Below are 15,693 nucleotides of genomic sequence, written 5' to 3' on the forward strand. Positions count from 1 at the left end.
GGCCAATCCATCTCATTGAAGGTCTTCCTCTTTTTCTCTGACCCTCCACCTTACCAAACATGATATCCTTCTCCAGTGACTGGTCCCTCCTGACAATATGTCCGAAATATAAGAGACCAAGTCTGGCCATCCTGGCTTCCAAGGAACACTGGCTCTAACTCTGCCAACACAGATTGGTGTATTCTCCTGGCAGCCTATGGTACTCTCCTCCAACACCACAACTCAAAGGCATCAATTCTTCTTCAGTCTTCCTTATTCACCACTCAACTTTCACATGCACATGCAGCTATTGAAAATGCTATGGCTTGGGTCAGGCACACCTTAGTCCTCAAACTGACATCTTTGCTGTTCAACTGTAAAGAGGTCTTGCGAGGCAGATTTGCCGTGTGTGTGTGTGTGTAATCAACATGCATGAGCACAATATAACTGTGTCAGGATGCTAGTTATTTAGAAGTAGCAGAGTTGGTTAAGTGCTTAAATGCTATCCAAAAGGTTGATGGTTCAAACCCACCCAGAGGTGACTTGTAAGAAAGTCCTGCCTGCCTGCTTCCAAAAGATCACTGTTCCACCCTACACACTTGAGGTCCCCAGGGCTCAGAGTCCACTCAAGGGCAGCTGACCACAAAGCAGCAGCTGTAATACCGGGCACATCACTGTCCCTCCCTCTGTGTCTCAACTCCAGAGGGAGGGAGGGAGGTTTGGAATTGGGAGCGGAGTTGAATATGTGAAGAAGCTGGATGACTTCCTCCCTGACTCCAGGACCTTTCCCACTGAGTGGGGCACGGGAGCGGGAAGATAGATGAGGCACAGCAATGTAGACCCCCACGTTTTCAATAGAAAGATGAAAGGTTTGTTTTCGTTAAGATGTAATTCACATACTATAACATTGATCTTTTTTATTTTTTGTGAACTAAAATAGCTTTTATTCAGAAAAATGCAAGGATACAGAATTTTAATACTAGAGCATACGATTTACTTGTAAAACTTAAAATCACTAATTAGGTGTTATTTGAGGATAAAAGAAAAATGTTTGCCTTTGAAACCAATTCTTAAAGCCATTTGGATCATTGCTCCTGCCTCTCCATTTTAAAGTGTGTAATACATTTACTTCACGCCTGTTCCAAAGGTTAGCTCAGTCCTTCTAAGGAACCATATAGATTGGCAAGGAAGAGTTCTGATTCAAACTTTTTTCCACTTCTTTGAAGCAGAATCTCAGTATATGACTCGTGATTTAATTTACAGTACTCCCCTCAAATGTACCTTCCAAATAGCAAACTAATGCTGTTATCTGAGGCGGCATGAACATCACAGAGGTGTGGAAGAGATCCTTCATTTTAAAAACAAAAATGCAAAGCACCAATGAGCAGTAAAGCTGGAGCGGGCCAAAGAAGGTTCTGAGAAGGCGTGACTGGCCACCCCTACCCTCCAGCCCTAAGCCCAGTCCAAGGGGAGCATCTTGCATGTGGGGCCTCAGCCCCTCCGCATCCATGCAGCCATAGCCCTAGTTTCTTCCAGATTTGTTTTCCATTCTCTCTACAAAGCCGGATTATTTCTCTTTGGGATTCGGGCGGGAGTGGACTTGACTCCAAGCTCCCGGTCTCACAGCCCAGTGCTGTAGAAGAGTTGAATTGAGGTGGGTCGAGATAGGAAGGAAGTAGTGTAATTAAGTGCGGATTAATGAATACCTTCTGTCCCGGGTATTATCCTTACGAGGTTAGCTACCATAAGCATCTACTGTTGTTGTCTGCTGCCACAGACTGGGCCCCCCACTCAGGGTGACCCCATGCACGACACAATGAATCGCTGCCCGGTGCCACGCTATCCCCATGAATTGTTGTCTGTCAAGCCTTTGTGATCCACACAGTTTACACTAGCTGATTTCAGAAGTGGATTGCCAGACCTTCCTTCCTAGTCTCTCAGCCCCGAAGCTGCGGAAACCTATTCAGCATCATAGCAACAAGAAATCTAGCACTGACGGATGCAGAGCCCCCACCCCCACCCACACTGACAGACAGGTGGTAGCTACACGTGAGGTGCATTGGCCGGGAATTGAACCCAGGTCTTTTGCATGAAAAGCAAGAACTTTCCCACGGAGCCACCACTGTCCCCTACGCAGATCGAGCCAAGATCAAGTGTCTCACGGGTTGCTGACTTTATCCTCACCAGGAATACTGTGCAGGGAAGATGTTTTCTTATCCCCATTTTACAGACGAGGGAGATTGAGACACACAGAGTAAGCCACTTCCTGGGGCCGTGCAGTTGCTAAGTAGCAGAGGCCGGATTTGAACCTATGTGTCCTCACTCCAGGACTCTCACCCTTGCTCCGCACTCTGTGGTCTCATTGAGCAGTTAGACTGTACATGTGTCATCCCTGATGGTGCTCCTAACAAAGGCTGGCAGTTCAAGTCCACCCACTGTTCCTTTAGAGGAAAGTGCTGGCAGTTGACTTCTGAAAAATCAGCCACTTAGAGTCCTCTGGAGCAAAGTTCTACTCAGACAGCATGAGTCGGAGTTGTCCCCGCAGTAAATGGTTACTGTGGTCCCATCCTCGTGGGCTCGCAGCTAGGAGACCTGGAGGTACCGTGGGTATACACTCAGATGCTAAGTGAGACAGTGTTTCAAACCCACCAGCCTCTGTCACATGGGGGTTCTGTGAGTGGATGATATATGAGTATATAAGAGTATATAGTGACACAGGGTCGCTATGAGTCGGAACCGACTCCACGGCACACAACAACAACAACAACGAGTATATAGTGACACAATAGATGACAGCCTGGGAAACCCTGTGGGGCAGTTCTCCTCTGTTACACCAGGGGGCGCTGTGAGTGGATGATATATGAGTATATACGAGTATATAGTGACACCACAGATAACAGCCTAGGAAACCCCATGGGACAGTTCTCTGTCACACAGGGGCACCGTGAGTCAGAATCGACTTGACGGCCAGGAGCTTGGTTTTACTTTTATGCTAACAGAAGGGAGGCCTGGTGGACAGTGGTTACGCTGCTCACTGAAAGATCGGTGCATCATTGGAGGAGAGGCCTTGACAACCTGCACCTGTAAAGACTGTTCTAGTTAGGTGCTGTTGAGTTGGTTCTGACCCATAGCCACCCCACATACAACAGAAGGAAACGGCCCATTCCTGCCCCGTTTTCACAACACTGCTAGCTTTAAGCCCATCGCTGCGGCCTCAGAAGCCCTACAGAGCAGTTGTACTCGGCCCTACAGGGTTGGGTTGACTCGACAGCACCCCACAACAGAATGTGCATGTCAGGCCCCGGGGGTGGCCCCTTGTTGGGGAGAAGTATTTGGAACTGCAGACCTGGTCTCCAATGAGCTGACACCACTGTGTTCTCCTTGCAGCGGTTCTGTCTCAACACCCTGCAGCACGAGTGGTTCCGAGTGTCCAGTCAGAAGTCGGCTGTCCCGGCCATGGTGGGAGACTACATCGCCGCCTTCGAAGCCGTGTCCCCGGCCGTGCTCCGCCACATCATCAACATGGCAGATGGCAACGGCAACACGGCTTTGCACTACAGCGTGTCCCATTCCAACTTCGAGATTGTCAAGCTACTGCTGGATGCTGGTATGTGGCCCCTCGAAGTCCTGTGTGTGGTGAGGAGGTAGCAACACACTGAGAGACTCTCACCCAAACCCAGCTTTCCGGCTTCTGCTGGCATGTGGGGTAGGCACTGGGCAGTTAGCCACCAAGTCGGCAGTTTAAACCCACCAGCTACCCACCAGCTACCCCAGGGGAGAAGGATGAAGCTGTCTGCTCCCGTAAAGACTGACAATGTAGGAAACCCTATTCAGGGTCGCTGTGGGTCGGAACCGACTTCCCAGGACAGCACGCTGAGCTGAGCAGGAGTCAAGTTCTACCATACAGCGTGGAGATGTTTTCTCAGTCCCACCCAGTCCCCTCTATGGTGTGAGCAGCTGCCCTTTGAGTTGGAGACCCTGTTTGAGGCAGGGACTGAGCTGTACAAGACACCAAAGGAGCAAAAGATTCTGGGTGCTGATGTTCAGAAACCTGAAAATGGCCCTGGAGCTCTCTGGTCTCCCCACCCCGAGCTCTGTAGCACATGAAGATCCTTCCAAATACGGCTTCACCAGCTGCCTCACCAACCCAGTCTAAGTCCCCGGTGGGAGTCCATCTTATTAAAGTTCTGTTGCCTCGAGCCAGGTATATCCCGACTGAAGAATTTGACTCTGACCCTGAGGCAGCCCTGAGGTGCACACCCCAGACCCAGCCCACCCCACTGTAGACCCTGACCCACTGACCTACAGCAACTCTGTGGGACAGAGTAGAGCTGCCGCAGAGAGTTTCCAGGGCCGTCATCTATATGGGCACAGATGGCCTCATCTTTCTACTACAGCCATGTGGTGGATTCAAACCACCGACCTTGTGGTTAGCTGCCCGTAAGTGTAACCACCATGTTACCAGGAGTTCTTATGATAAAATGTTATGTGACATAAAATCCACCATTCTAACCCTTTCTGGAGTCCTGGTGTGGCACTGTGAATTAATGCGCTGGACTTGCAAATTCATTTGAACCACAAGGTCAGCAGTTCAAGCTTACCAGCCACTCCTCAGAAACCCTATACAGGGTCTCTATGAGTCGGAACCGACTCAAAAGCATTTAACAACAACAAGCCTTTCTAAGCGCTGTGGTAGTGAAGTGGTTACCAGTCGGGCTGCTAACCTCAGGGTCAGCAGTTGGAAAACTATCAGCTGTTCTGCAGGCGAAAGATGAGGTTTTCTGCTCCCGTAAAGATTTACAGCTTCAAAAACCCTATGTAGGGTCTCTATGAGTCGGAACCGCATACCGCCCACCCCCCAAGTGTACAATTCATTGGTTTACCTCATTCAACACTGTTGTGTGCCCATCACTAGCCCCCACACTTTCTCATCACCCCAAATTTCTCTTGCTTTAAGTTTGATGAAATGTGGGGGGATATTTTCCTTTAGTATTTTTCCTCTTTGGTGTCAAAACATCATCTCTCACCCTTCCAACTAAATCATGCTGTGTTTGACACCACTGCACCAGGCTCTTCCAGACAGCACACGTCAAGTCGGTTCCGACTCATAGCGACCTGGCGATGGCCCAAGAGAAGGAAACACCTGCTGGTCCCGGGCCCTCCTCACAGTCTTTGCAGCCAGTGTCCGTCCATCTCTGCGAGGGTCTTCCTCTTGTTTGCGGAGCCTCTGCTTTAGCAAACATGACGTCCTTCTCCTGATGATGGGTCCAGAGTTCAGTGGTGTCTGGCTGTCTTTCTTTGCAGATGTGTGTAACGTGAACCATCAGAACAAGGCAGGATACACACCTATCATGCTGGCTGCCCTGGCCGCCGTGGAGGCCAAGAAGGACATGAGCGTCGTAGAAGAGCTCTTCAGCAGTGGGGACGTGAATGCCAAAGCCAGCCAGGTCAGCGGCGGGTGGGAGATGGGCCTGGTTTCCTCTTGTGTTTGTTTTTCCCTGGTGGTAAAAACAGATCATTTTTTTGGATCATTTTCCCGATCAATCAGAATGGTGGTAGAAAGAGACACAGGAAAATGCCGACTCAGTCATTTTACATGCAGTTCAGTGATGTTGATAATGCTCACTATGTTGGGCAACCATCACCACCAAGCAGCCAGATGCCTCCCTTTCCTCCCACCACCCACTGTCCCAAAGTCTGCGAGGCTGCCTGCCATCAAACACATAGACACACACACACACACACCACCCGCTGTGGTACGTTTGAAGCAGAGCCTTATTCCCCTCAGTGCCGAGGATCTGTAGAAAGCTGTGTGAATCAATGGAACCCCATTACACCCCCATGTCTGTTGCTCCTTGAATATCTCGGTACCAGGACAGTATGTCCCAGGTCCAAATAGGTTCACAGAATGAACTCTGAACATCTGGACCTTCCAGCACCTCTCTAGAATAGGCCCCTCCAAGCTAAGGTGAACTAACCACCTCATTACTTTAAGGGTCTCATTGCTCATAACCAAAAGCCCAGATGCAAACCTGTTAACCATCACGCTGATATTCCTTCTCATGGTGACCCCGTGTGTCACAGAGCAGACGTACTCCCTGGGGTCTACGTGGCTGTCATTTTTTTCTAGAAAGGAACATTGGTAGCACAGTGGCTAAGTGCTCAGCTGCTAATGAATAGGTTGGCAGTTCAAATCCACCAGCCACTCCACTCCGCAGGACAAAGCTGTGGCCCTCAGCTTCCATAAAGATGACAGCCTTGGAAAGCCTACGGGGCAGTCCTACTCGGTCCTGTGGGGGTCACTGTGAGTCCGAATCGACCCAACAGCCCCTAACAACAGCAGCGCTCTCTTTATCAAAGCATCCTGCCGGGCCTTCCTTCTGAAGCTCCTTTGTGTGGGTTTGAACTACCAACCTGTAAGCTAGTCCTCGAGCTGAAATCACGTGTGCACCCCAGGGGCCTTGCTCCAGGAATTCCACGTCCCACCTCTCCCGGCACCCCCCAGTATGTGTCTTCTGATGTCGCTGTCCTCTCTCCCTACAGGCAGGACAGACCGCCCTCATGCTAGCTGTCAGTCACGGCCGCATCGACATGGTTAAGGGCCTGCTGGCCTGCGGGGCGGATGTCAACACTCAGGACGACGAGGGCTCCACTGCCCTGATGTGCGCCAGCGAACACGGGCACGTGGAGATTGTGAAGCTGCTGCTGGCCCAGCCAGGCTGCAACGGTCACCTGGAGGACAACGTGAGACGTCACGGGGCGCAGGGAGGGCCCTCGCGCCCAGGGTGCTGTTGAGATTTCCACACTCACATCTTGGCCCTATAGTGTGCAGGCTCACACGTTGGAATAACTTCTGCCTTGGAATAATTACCTGAGAATAAAGTAGAATACAGTTGACACGTGCTATGTGTGAGCTCAGCCATTAAAACCTGTTGCAGCCACGTGGACCCTATAGGGTTTTCAGTGGCAGCGTTTCCAGAAATAGCTTACCAGGCCCTTCTTCCAAGGCACTTCAGGGTGGATGATGCCTCCAGGTCCATTAGCTACATATACCACCCGGGGCCCCACCTAGCTGCCGAGCCTAATAATCACCTACACCACCCAGGAACCCCTTTGCATGTGGAGGGTCCCAAGGTTTCCAGGGACTGACAGGCCCTTGTCACCTGATACTGCTGGAGCAAGCTTTGTTGTTTCCCCTCGTGGCTGTGGCCGTGGGGAAGAAACCCACAGGGCTTGTCCTGCTCCCCTCTTACCCCGCAGGACGGCAGCACGGCGCTCTCCATAGCCCTGGAGGCAGGACACAAAGACATCGCGGTGCTCCTCTATGCCCACGTCAACTTCGCAAAAGCCCAGTCTCCGGTCAGTGGTGTGAGTTTGAGCTTTGTAACTGGGCTGAGGTTCAGCAGGCGGGTGGGGAGCTGACAGGAGCCACGGGCTTTGGGACGGTCTGGAAGTAGTGTTTGTGGCCTGGAACTTAAGAGGTAATGCCCCTCCGAACAAAGGCAAGGCTGCTGTCCTTGGCAGACAAAGGTCCATCCCTCACTGGGAGATTTTTCTTCCCTGCAGAGGTATCCCGATGGGCACCCTGAGTCCATACATCCACATGCCATGGTCCTGGGCGGTGTCTGGATACACTCAGACCCTGAAAGTATCAGTTAGCAGCTGAGCACTAAACTCTCTGCGCCACCAGAGTGCTCCTGGTTCCCACTCTTGCTGTTACATAGCTTCCACAATTCAAATAAACACAGTGGCAGGGAAGAAGGATGAATGGGAACAGGGAACCCCGGGAGGTTACATGGAGGGGACTGTACCCCATGTCATGGAAGAAAATGTGCATCGATTGTTGATGGGAAATGATTGTGCTCGGTCAATTCCCATCTGAACTCTATAGTAAAGTACGTAAGGGTCTCTGAAATGAGTCAGCAGGTCAGGCAAGCTGTAAACCAGGTGACTTGGCACTGGGGCTGAATTCAAACCCAGGCCTTTGAGGAGAGGCAGGTGTTTTCTTTGAAACATCTGTCTTAGGTGGTTGTATGTAAATGTTACTTCAACAAAGAGGCCAGAGAACAGCTACCACCCACGTCTTCAGCATTGTTTCCTAAAAACTCTGTCGTCTTTTGCTCACTCCTGAAACTCACTCACACTGGGAAGTGGGGGGGGGGGCCCAGTTACGGTGGGCACCACTGCCAGCCCGTAGTCCCCGTTCTTAGTGTGTGCCCCCCTCCAGCCTTTGGCTCATACAGAGCCTTGAGTCACATGGGACACATCTGCCTGAGGTCATGTGACTGGACAGTTACTGAAGGAGTCGATGCCCACTCATGGCAAGCCCATGTGTGTTGAGTAGAGCGGCTGTATGGGGTTTTCAGTCTTTGCTTTTCTTTTTTTTTTTTTTGGTATCAAAATCAGTTTAGTGGGTTTAGCACGCTTTAAAAACTAGGAGAACCAACGTTATCAGAATGTACTGCACCTGATAAAACGCCAGACCCAAACCCACTGCTATCAAATGCATTCTGACTGTAGTGATCCCAGAGGGTGTCCACTCAATCCACTCTGACTGCAGTGACCCTGTAGGACAGGCCACCCCAGAGGGCTTCCGAGCTTTCCTCCTTATGCTATCTTTCTCCTGCAGAGCGGCTGCCGGGTTTGAACTACTGACCTTTCAGTTAAGCACCCTGTACCCACTAGGCCCCTCCCACACCTACTACTAAGTCATTTTGGGTGAAGTCTGTGTTCCATGTGGAGGGTGGTAGTGTCCTGACAATGATAAATAATGTCATTTTTTGCTGTTAGCAGGTTTTTAATATTTTTTAACCATTGGAAAACTCTCACAAAGCCCCATCTTGTTTCTCTTTGGTGTGAGAACATGCAGTTCAGTGGATTCTTTCTCCGTGGGTTCCATTTGTCAATGGAACCATTCTCGCCCTCCTTTTCCAAATCACTCCTCCCCGCGAACAGAAATGGGCCGCCGCCCCCAGTCCCTGTCTAAGTTTCCAGTTATCTCTCACTAGGGCTCCCTCTCAGTGGTTCTAAAGACGTCAGGGGATATGTTTTAGTTTAAGGTTTAAATATTACCTCAGGACTATAGTTTGTGGGGTTTATCCAGTCTCAGTGGCTTACTGGGTTTTCAAGGGTCTGATAGTTTTATAAGTAGGTTGCCAGGCCTTTCTTCTGAGGTACCTCAGAATAGACTTAAGCCTCCATCCAGTTATCAGCTGAACCCGTTCACCATTGGCACCACCCAGGGACTGTGGATCATTGATTAACACCCCTTTTTTTTTCTTTTCCTGGTCTGTAGAGTACCCCAAGGCTTAGCAGGAAGACGTCTCCGGGTCCCACCCACCGAGGTTCTTTTGATTAATTCCGTGCACACAGCCCTCCATGGACCTGCCACCCGTAAGCTAAGTGCCCCTGGATGCAGTGACAGATTCTGAATGTAGCCATCACAGGCCTGAGCCCACCACAAAAGGAACGCAGACAGCAGCGGCCAAAGGAGAAAACTTGCACGGTGGAATTGGCCACAGGAGATGGCCGAGTGGCCGGCCCACCGCCTGACCCCTTCTGGCCAGTTCCCGTCTACATGGGACACCCCAGAACCCGAGTCTAAGCTTTGTTATGTACAGTTGTAGGGAATTGTAACCAGAGGGTGCATCTGCTCCATCCCCAAACAGTGTGGGCTTGTACAGTTCCCACCCACTCTTACATCTATGAAAGGAGCCATTGGCAGAACCCACCCCAGACCCCAATTCCAGGAGGAAGCTCCCTTTGTCTTGACATTGTAAACTAACAACATTGAGATGGCTTTGATCCTTTGTAACTTGGGTCCCGGCGGGTGGGTTTCAGGTTGACAGTTGTAGCTGGAACTCTCAAAATATATAAAACTCCCAAAAGGAGCTCTGGGCAGTTGGTTTTAATCAGGTGGGCATTTATGAAACCACTTTTTATATAAAAAGTCCCTACAGAAAGTGGATACCGTATTTTCAACTTTTATATTCTCTAGTTGCTAAAGACACGAAAAACCACAGCAGGTGTCACATGACCGTCTTTTTATAAATACGTGTCCGACCCAACCTGCATCGCACGATGACAGTTCTGAGGAACTAGTTCTGTGTTTGCCTCTAGGGGAACTTATGTAGCTCTCTGTATTTATGGGGTCTTTTCTACCTTATCACCTGTACTTGGATCCTATATGTATTTAAATGTTTGAAGTGCCTTAGATTCTTGCCATATTTTCCAAATAAAATTTCATTAAGCTCTTTCCTTCGGGCCTAGCTTCATCTTTGGCAGTGGTTGGCCCCCGATCCCATGAACTACTGATGGCTGGATCAGCAAGTGGGTGGTGGGCAGCGGATGGAGCCTGTTGGTTCAGAAGGTAGCTTCTCATCATTGTGGGGGATGCGACGTCAGAGGGGCTGAAATTTAGCATTTTATTAGGGAAACAAGTCATCACACTGGTTGTCCCCAGGGGGAGTCTCCACACAGACCCCTCTCTCTTAGGTAACACAAGACCTTAATTCTAATTTTGGAGCCACCACCAGGTGACGGTGGGAACATGGGGTGACAAGAAAGGAGAAGTGAAGTGGACGGACAGACCCGCTATCCCAACAGCTCAAGTCCTGTTTTACAAGGAAGGGGTGATGGGGAGTTTGGGCAACCGAGAAGGTTGCTACTGGGACAACCCCAAGCTCACGTCACTGAAGATTGTGGAGAGGGCTGAAGTTTTTCCTTACAGAGGTTGTCATTAGCTGCCCAGGCTCATGGCGAGCGCATTCACAATGGACTCAGACTCTTGGGATCCACAGGATTCTCATTGGCTGATTTTCTTGGAAACCATTGCCAGACCTTTCTAGCTCATCTTAATCTAGAATCTCCCCACACACCTGAGCTCCTTTTGCAGCAAGCAGCAAGTCAGAAAGCTTTAGTGTCCTCTCCCAAGGAAGCACTAACTCGCAGACTAACTGCCTGTCTTCACGTGCAGATGTGTCCTTTGTGGATGTCCACCCATGGCTTTCCAAGTTGGGGCTCCTTTGCAAAACGCTGCAGGTAGGAGGGCTGTGATTTGGGGGCTGGTCTGAGGTGAGTGTCCTCTGGCATCACCCCCAGAAGCTCCTACAGAAGATGGAAGGGGGAAACGCAAACTCTGGCCCTGCCCCCAATAGTCTGGGAATCCGCACTGCTGACAGACATCCCGTGGGAATTCTCCATTCCCGTCTTCAGCTCCGACGGAGAGTTCTTTCATTCCCGATTTATGAGACACCACACGTATTACTCAGGGTTCTTCAAAGAAACAGAAGCAGTGATAGATAATCGACAGGTGGGTATGCGTAGGCATACAGCTGTGTACAGTGATGGGTAGATGTAGGTGGTGTGAGAAGCAAGGATGGACAAACGCTTTATCCAGAGGACCAGTCTCTGGAGAAGGATGGATGTCATGCTTGTCAAAGTAAAGGGTCATCGAAAAAGAGGAAGACTCCCCATGAGATGGATAGACAAAGTTGCAGTAACATTGGACTCCAAGGGTAACAAGTGTGAGGGTGACACCGGACCAGACAGTATTGTGTTCTGTTGTATGTGGGGTCACTACAGCTGGGAACCAACTCGATGCCACCTAACAACTATGGAGTCCTGAAGGGGCGCTGTAGGATAAGCACTGGACTGAAAGGTCGGTTGAACTGCAAGGACAGCAGTTCAAATCCACCAGCTGCTCCTCAGAAACCCTCACAGGGTCGCTGTGACTTGAAACTGACTTGATGGCACTTACCAACAACTATATACAAAGAAACGTCAACATGTTCATGGAAAAATGGAATTAAAATTACAACTGAATTTTGCCACAAATTTTTTGATGCCCCCTCGTGTGAGTCTATGTATGTATGTATGTATGTATGTGCTTTTGCTGTGCAACTGTGCACACCAGAACAAAACACTGTCCGGTCCTGTGTCACGCTGACAGTTACCACGTTTGAGCCCACTGCTGTATAGAGTATGCCCATCCATCTCATTGTTGGAGGTCGCCCTCTTGTACACTGACCCCTTACTTTATCTGGCTTCAAAAAGGTCATAGGAAAATGGAATCAGGAGATAATGGAATTTTTCCATGACCTTTGTGAAGCCCCTTTATGTGTGTATGTGTATAAACAGAGATAAATCTATTGCATTTAGGGAATTGGCTCACACGACGGCTGGGGTTGGCAAATGTAATACCCCCAGGGCAGGGGGCTTCACGATCAGGCAGGATTTCCATGGGATAGTCTTGAGACACAACTCGCTTCCTGGAAACCCATTTCAGCCTCCAGCTGATCCAACATGGCGAGTAATCAGCTGACCAGATCCGGACCACATGAGCAAAGCATCACCGCAACAACTAGACCAGGCCTTTGACCAAACCCATCAGCAACCATCGCAGCAAACACAGAAAATCCAACATCACACTTACGTACAAGTTGGGGGCGTGGGGACAGCTATCAAAACAAGCCTGACTTTCTTCCGCATCTCCATGGGCTACTGAGCACAAACCCCTCATATTGCGTGCGCTTTTGTTCATGGTACGGCCCCTGGAGCAGCCATTTCTAGAAAGGTGGGCACTGTGGCTGCCCCAGATCCATTTTTCTGTGCTTGTCAGGGTGGAATAGTCAGTGTACTTGACTTCTAACCCAAAGGTTAACAGTTCAAATCCACCTACTGGCACCTCAGAAAAAAGGCCTGGCAATCTAGAAAATTCAGCAGTTAACAACTTCGTGGAACTGAGCAGGCAGACTGCGCTTTTCCCTCTCCACATCTGCTCTGCTCATGAAGAAGGTCATGAACTTGGCTTAACTCTAAAAACAACTTTCTATCTTCCTTTTGACTCAAAGCATGGTTTTCAGAAAGCCTGTGCCTTTGCTACAAACGATCCCATTCTACTCTCTGCCATAAGGAAATCACTAATCATATGTTTGCCCTTTTCTTGTGCACATGCTGTAATTTGGAAGCAAACCCAACACACAGATACATTTTAAGGGCATTTTGCTGAAGATTATCACCACAAGAGGATGCAGCCAAACTAGTGGCCAGAGTGTTCTAGAAACTACACGTGCAGTGCACATTCCTCCTGCCAAAGCGGGTGGCTGTTTCCTATGGAGGGAACTTGGGAACTCACAGATCTCCTGCAGGAAGGTGCAGTGAGACAGGATTTGGAAATGGGATCCTTGGGGGTTTGGGGGTTTGTTTGTTGTTGTTGTTTTAAAGACTAACAGTTACAATGAAGTCACTCCTGACTCCTGGCGACCCCATGTGTTTACAGAGTCAGAGTGCACCACAGGGGTTTCATGGCTGAGTTCTTCAGGGAGAAGATGGCCAGGTCTTTCTTCAGTGGTGCCTTTGGGTGAACTTGAAACTCCCAACTTTTCCTTTAGTGACCAAGTGCTTAGCTGTTTGTGCCATCCAGGGCCTCCATCAGTGGGATGTTGTTGTTATGTGCCGTCAAGCCAGTTCCGACCCCCTGCCGCCCATGTGTTAGAGTAGAATTGCTCCAGAGGGTTTTCTAGGGCGTCCCCTTTATGGGAGCAGCTTGCCAGGTCTTCCTTCTGTGGAGCAACTGGACGGATTCACCTTTCAGTTCGCAGCACGCACTAACTTTATATCGTCAGGATTCCTTATTCTTGTGCTGCCTGGCCTGCATTCTGGGCAGGGTTTGTGGAGAGGTCGGAAGGCAGCAGGCTGTGTCTGGTGACTGAATGTATGTACTGACTGATGGAGCAGACACCTGGAGAGGAGCCAACGGCCCGTCATCTCACCAGGATGCCCGGTGGTCATTTAATAGGCACCAGGATGGGAAATGTTCCCCTGTCCTTCAGATAATGGAACCGGCATCCGAAGTGTTCCTAAAACCAAAAGCCAATCTTGTATCTGAACCGTAGTAACTTCACACGTGTTCCCCACCCCTAGAGCTACCTGGCAGGGAGAGTCATGGAGAGGATGAGAAAAGGAAAGTACCTGAGCTGCCAGCTACCTGGGGCTCCTGGGAGTTCAGCACTGTGTAAGCTTGCCCCTAGGAGGCCCAGGGCCAGCTTAAGGGCCACCATTGGTTTCCCATGAGTCAGAAAGCCAAGGCACGTAGGCTGCAGGCCCGACACTGTTTCTAAATACAGAACGTGCTTAAGTTAAATGGGCAATGATGATAAAAGTCATCAATTAGATGGGGTCCCTGAGAGCCCAGAGATTCCCCACCCTCATCAACCAATCAGTTGTCATCAGTCAGCTGACTCCGGTGACCCAAAGTGGTCAGAGGAAAACTGTGCTCCATTGGGTTTTTAATGGCTGATTCAAGAAAAAAAAAAAAAAGATTGCCACACCTTTCTTCTGCTGCACCTCCGGGTACAATCAAACCTTCCAGCTCTAGATGAGCAGATTAAGTGAGTAAAGGGACTCCTTTTAGGGGAAGAAAATGCCTTGCCTACAATGGATGTTTCAGGTCATTAAATACTAAAGTCCTGCAAAGAAAAACAACTTGATGAACTTACAGGTTTCTAACTTTAGTGAACATGGCATCTGTTACCCGGGGGGTCTTGTGAAAACACACTAGCAGCCCCTGGCCCTAGAGCTTCACATTCAGGAGGTCTGGAAGAGACCCAAGTCCCTTAGGTTCCTGAATTTGCTGGTCCACAGACCTCATTTTGAGAACCACTGCCCGAAGGGATGAGGTTTTATAAGTAAATCTTCCTTTTCTTCAACTGCCGGCACCTTCTGGACAGAAACTCTGTGGTGTGGTCACCTGCTGCCAGGTCAGTCCTAACTCATGGGGCTCGGCCTGTGCACAGATAACTAGGACCCACAGAGCTGTCAAGGTTGTGAGCTTTTTGAAGCAGCTCGCCAGTCCTGTCTTCCAAAATGTACTTCCAGGCAACTTTAAACTGTCTACCTTTTCTTCGGTTATATCTCGTCAGTATCCAGTGTCTGAGCCTCACAATTCACCCCTCCTAGGCAACTTCTCCCCTTGCTCCCCAATTAACCCAAAGAAGCCTTTTAAAGACACCATTCCCCTGTGGTAGGTCTTTCCTTCCGCAGCTTGTAGAAGTCAGCAGTGTCTACAGCTCTGGTATGCACCCCGACATGGGTATTACAGTGTGGCTAGAGGGCTCAACTCACAGCGGGCTTGGGAGAAAAATGGCCCATACAACACCCTTAGAAAGAACCTTTATTGGCGCAGACCCCTCTAAAGCCCTCTTTGTGCCCACTCGCTCCCTCACGTGAACAGCATGGTGTCTTCTGAGACCCCAAGGAGGCTGGGAAGAGGAGGGGTGGCATGTGCCATATTCCCAGCTGTCCCCTTGGAGTCCCACTCCGCGCCATCAGGCACTGGCACACAATCATTCCCCTTTAGAGAGCCAGGACAATAGTCATCTGATGTCATCCCAAGGCCTGAGGGAAGGACACATCTTTGAAGAAAAGCCACAAGTGTCCGTGGGACCGAGCACCATCTCGGCGTCCTCCAGCCTAAAGGTCAGCGTCTGAGCGAAGATGAGAAGGCGGTAGAGAAACCCGTGTTCCGCTTTGGAGCTGGAGGCCACGTATTGGTACCTCCATGTCTATAAATTCACCTCACAGAGACAAGACTCTTAGAAAGTACATCTGCTGAGACTGATGGATGGGAGGCCTTGGGTGGCCAGAGGAGCGTTCAAGCTCCCCCGCATCTTATTCAATCACTCTCAGGGTGCATGGAATCTGTCACCCAAGGGC

The 15,693-nt window shown here is 49.9% G+C and overlaps 1 protein-coding gene across 1 annotated transcript in view; it reads left to right on the plus strand.

Annotated features, from left to right (window-relative positions):
- The window catches only part of KANK1 (KN motif and ankyrin repeat domains 1), a 28,333-nt gene extending 18,996 nt beyond the window's left edge, over nucleotides 1-9,337 (plus strand). Inside the window, exons 6-10 of the mRNA XM_006863732.1 lie at nucleotides 3,367-3,586; nucleotides 5,284-5,426; nucleotides 6,523-6,723; nucleotides 7,240-7,338; nucleotides 9,275-9,337. Of these exons, the coding sequence (XP_006863794.1) occupies nucleotides 3,367-3,586; nucleotides 5,284-5,426; nucleotides 6,523-6,723; nucleotides 7,240-7,338; nucleotides 9,275-9,337 (726 nt within the window). The remainder of the gene's footprint in view (nucleotides 1-3,366; nucleotides 3,587-5,283; nucleotides 5,427-6,522; nucleotides 6,724-7,239; nucleotides 7,339-9,274) is intronic.
- The last annotated feature ends 6,356 nt before the right edge of the window (nucleotides 9,338-15,693 follow it).

The sequence above is a fragment of the Chrysochloris asiatica genome, unplaced genomic scaffold (genome assembly GCF_000296735.1).
Source record: "Chrysochloris asiatica unplaced genomic scaffold, ChrAsi1.0 scaffold00056, whole genome shotgun sequence".
Lineage (NCBI taxonomy): Eukaryota > Metazoa > Chordata > Mammalia > Afrosoricida > Chrysochloridae > Chrysochloris > Chrysochloris asiatica.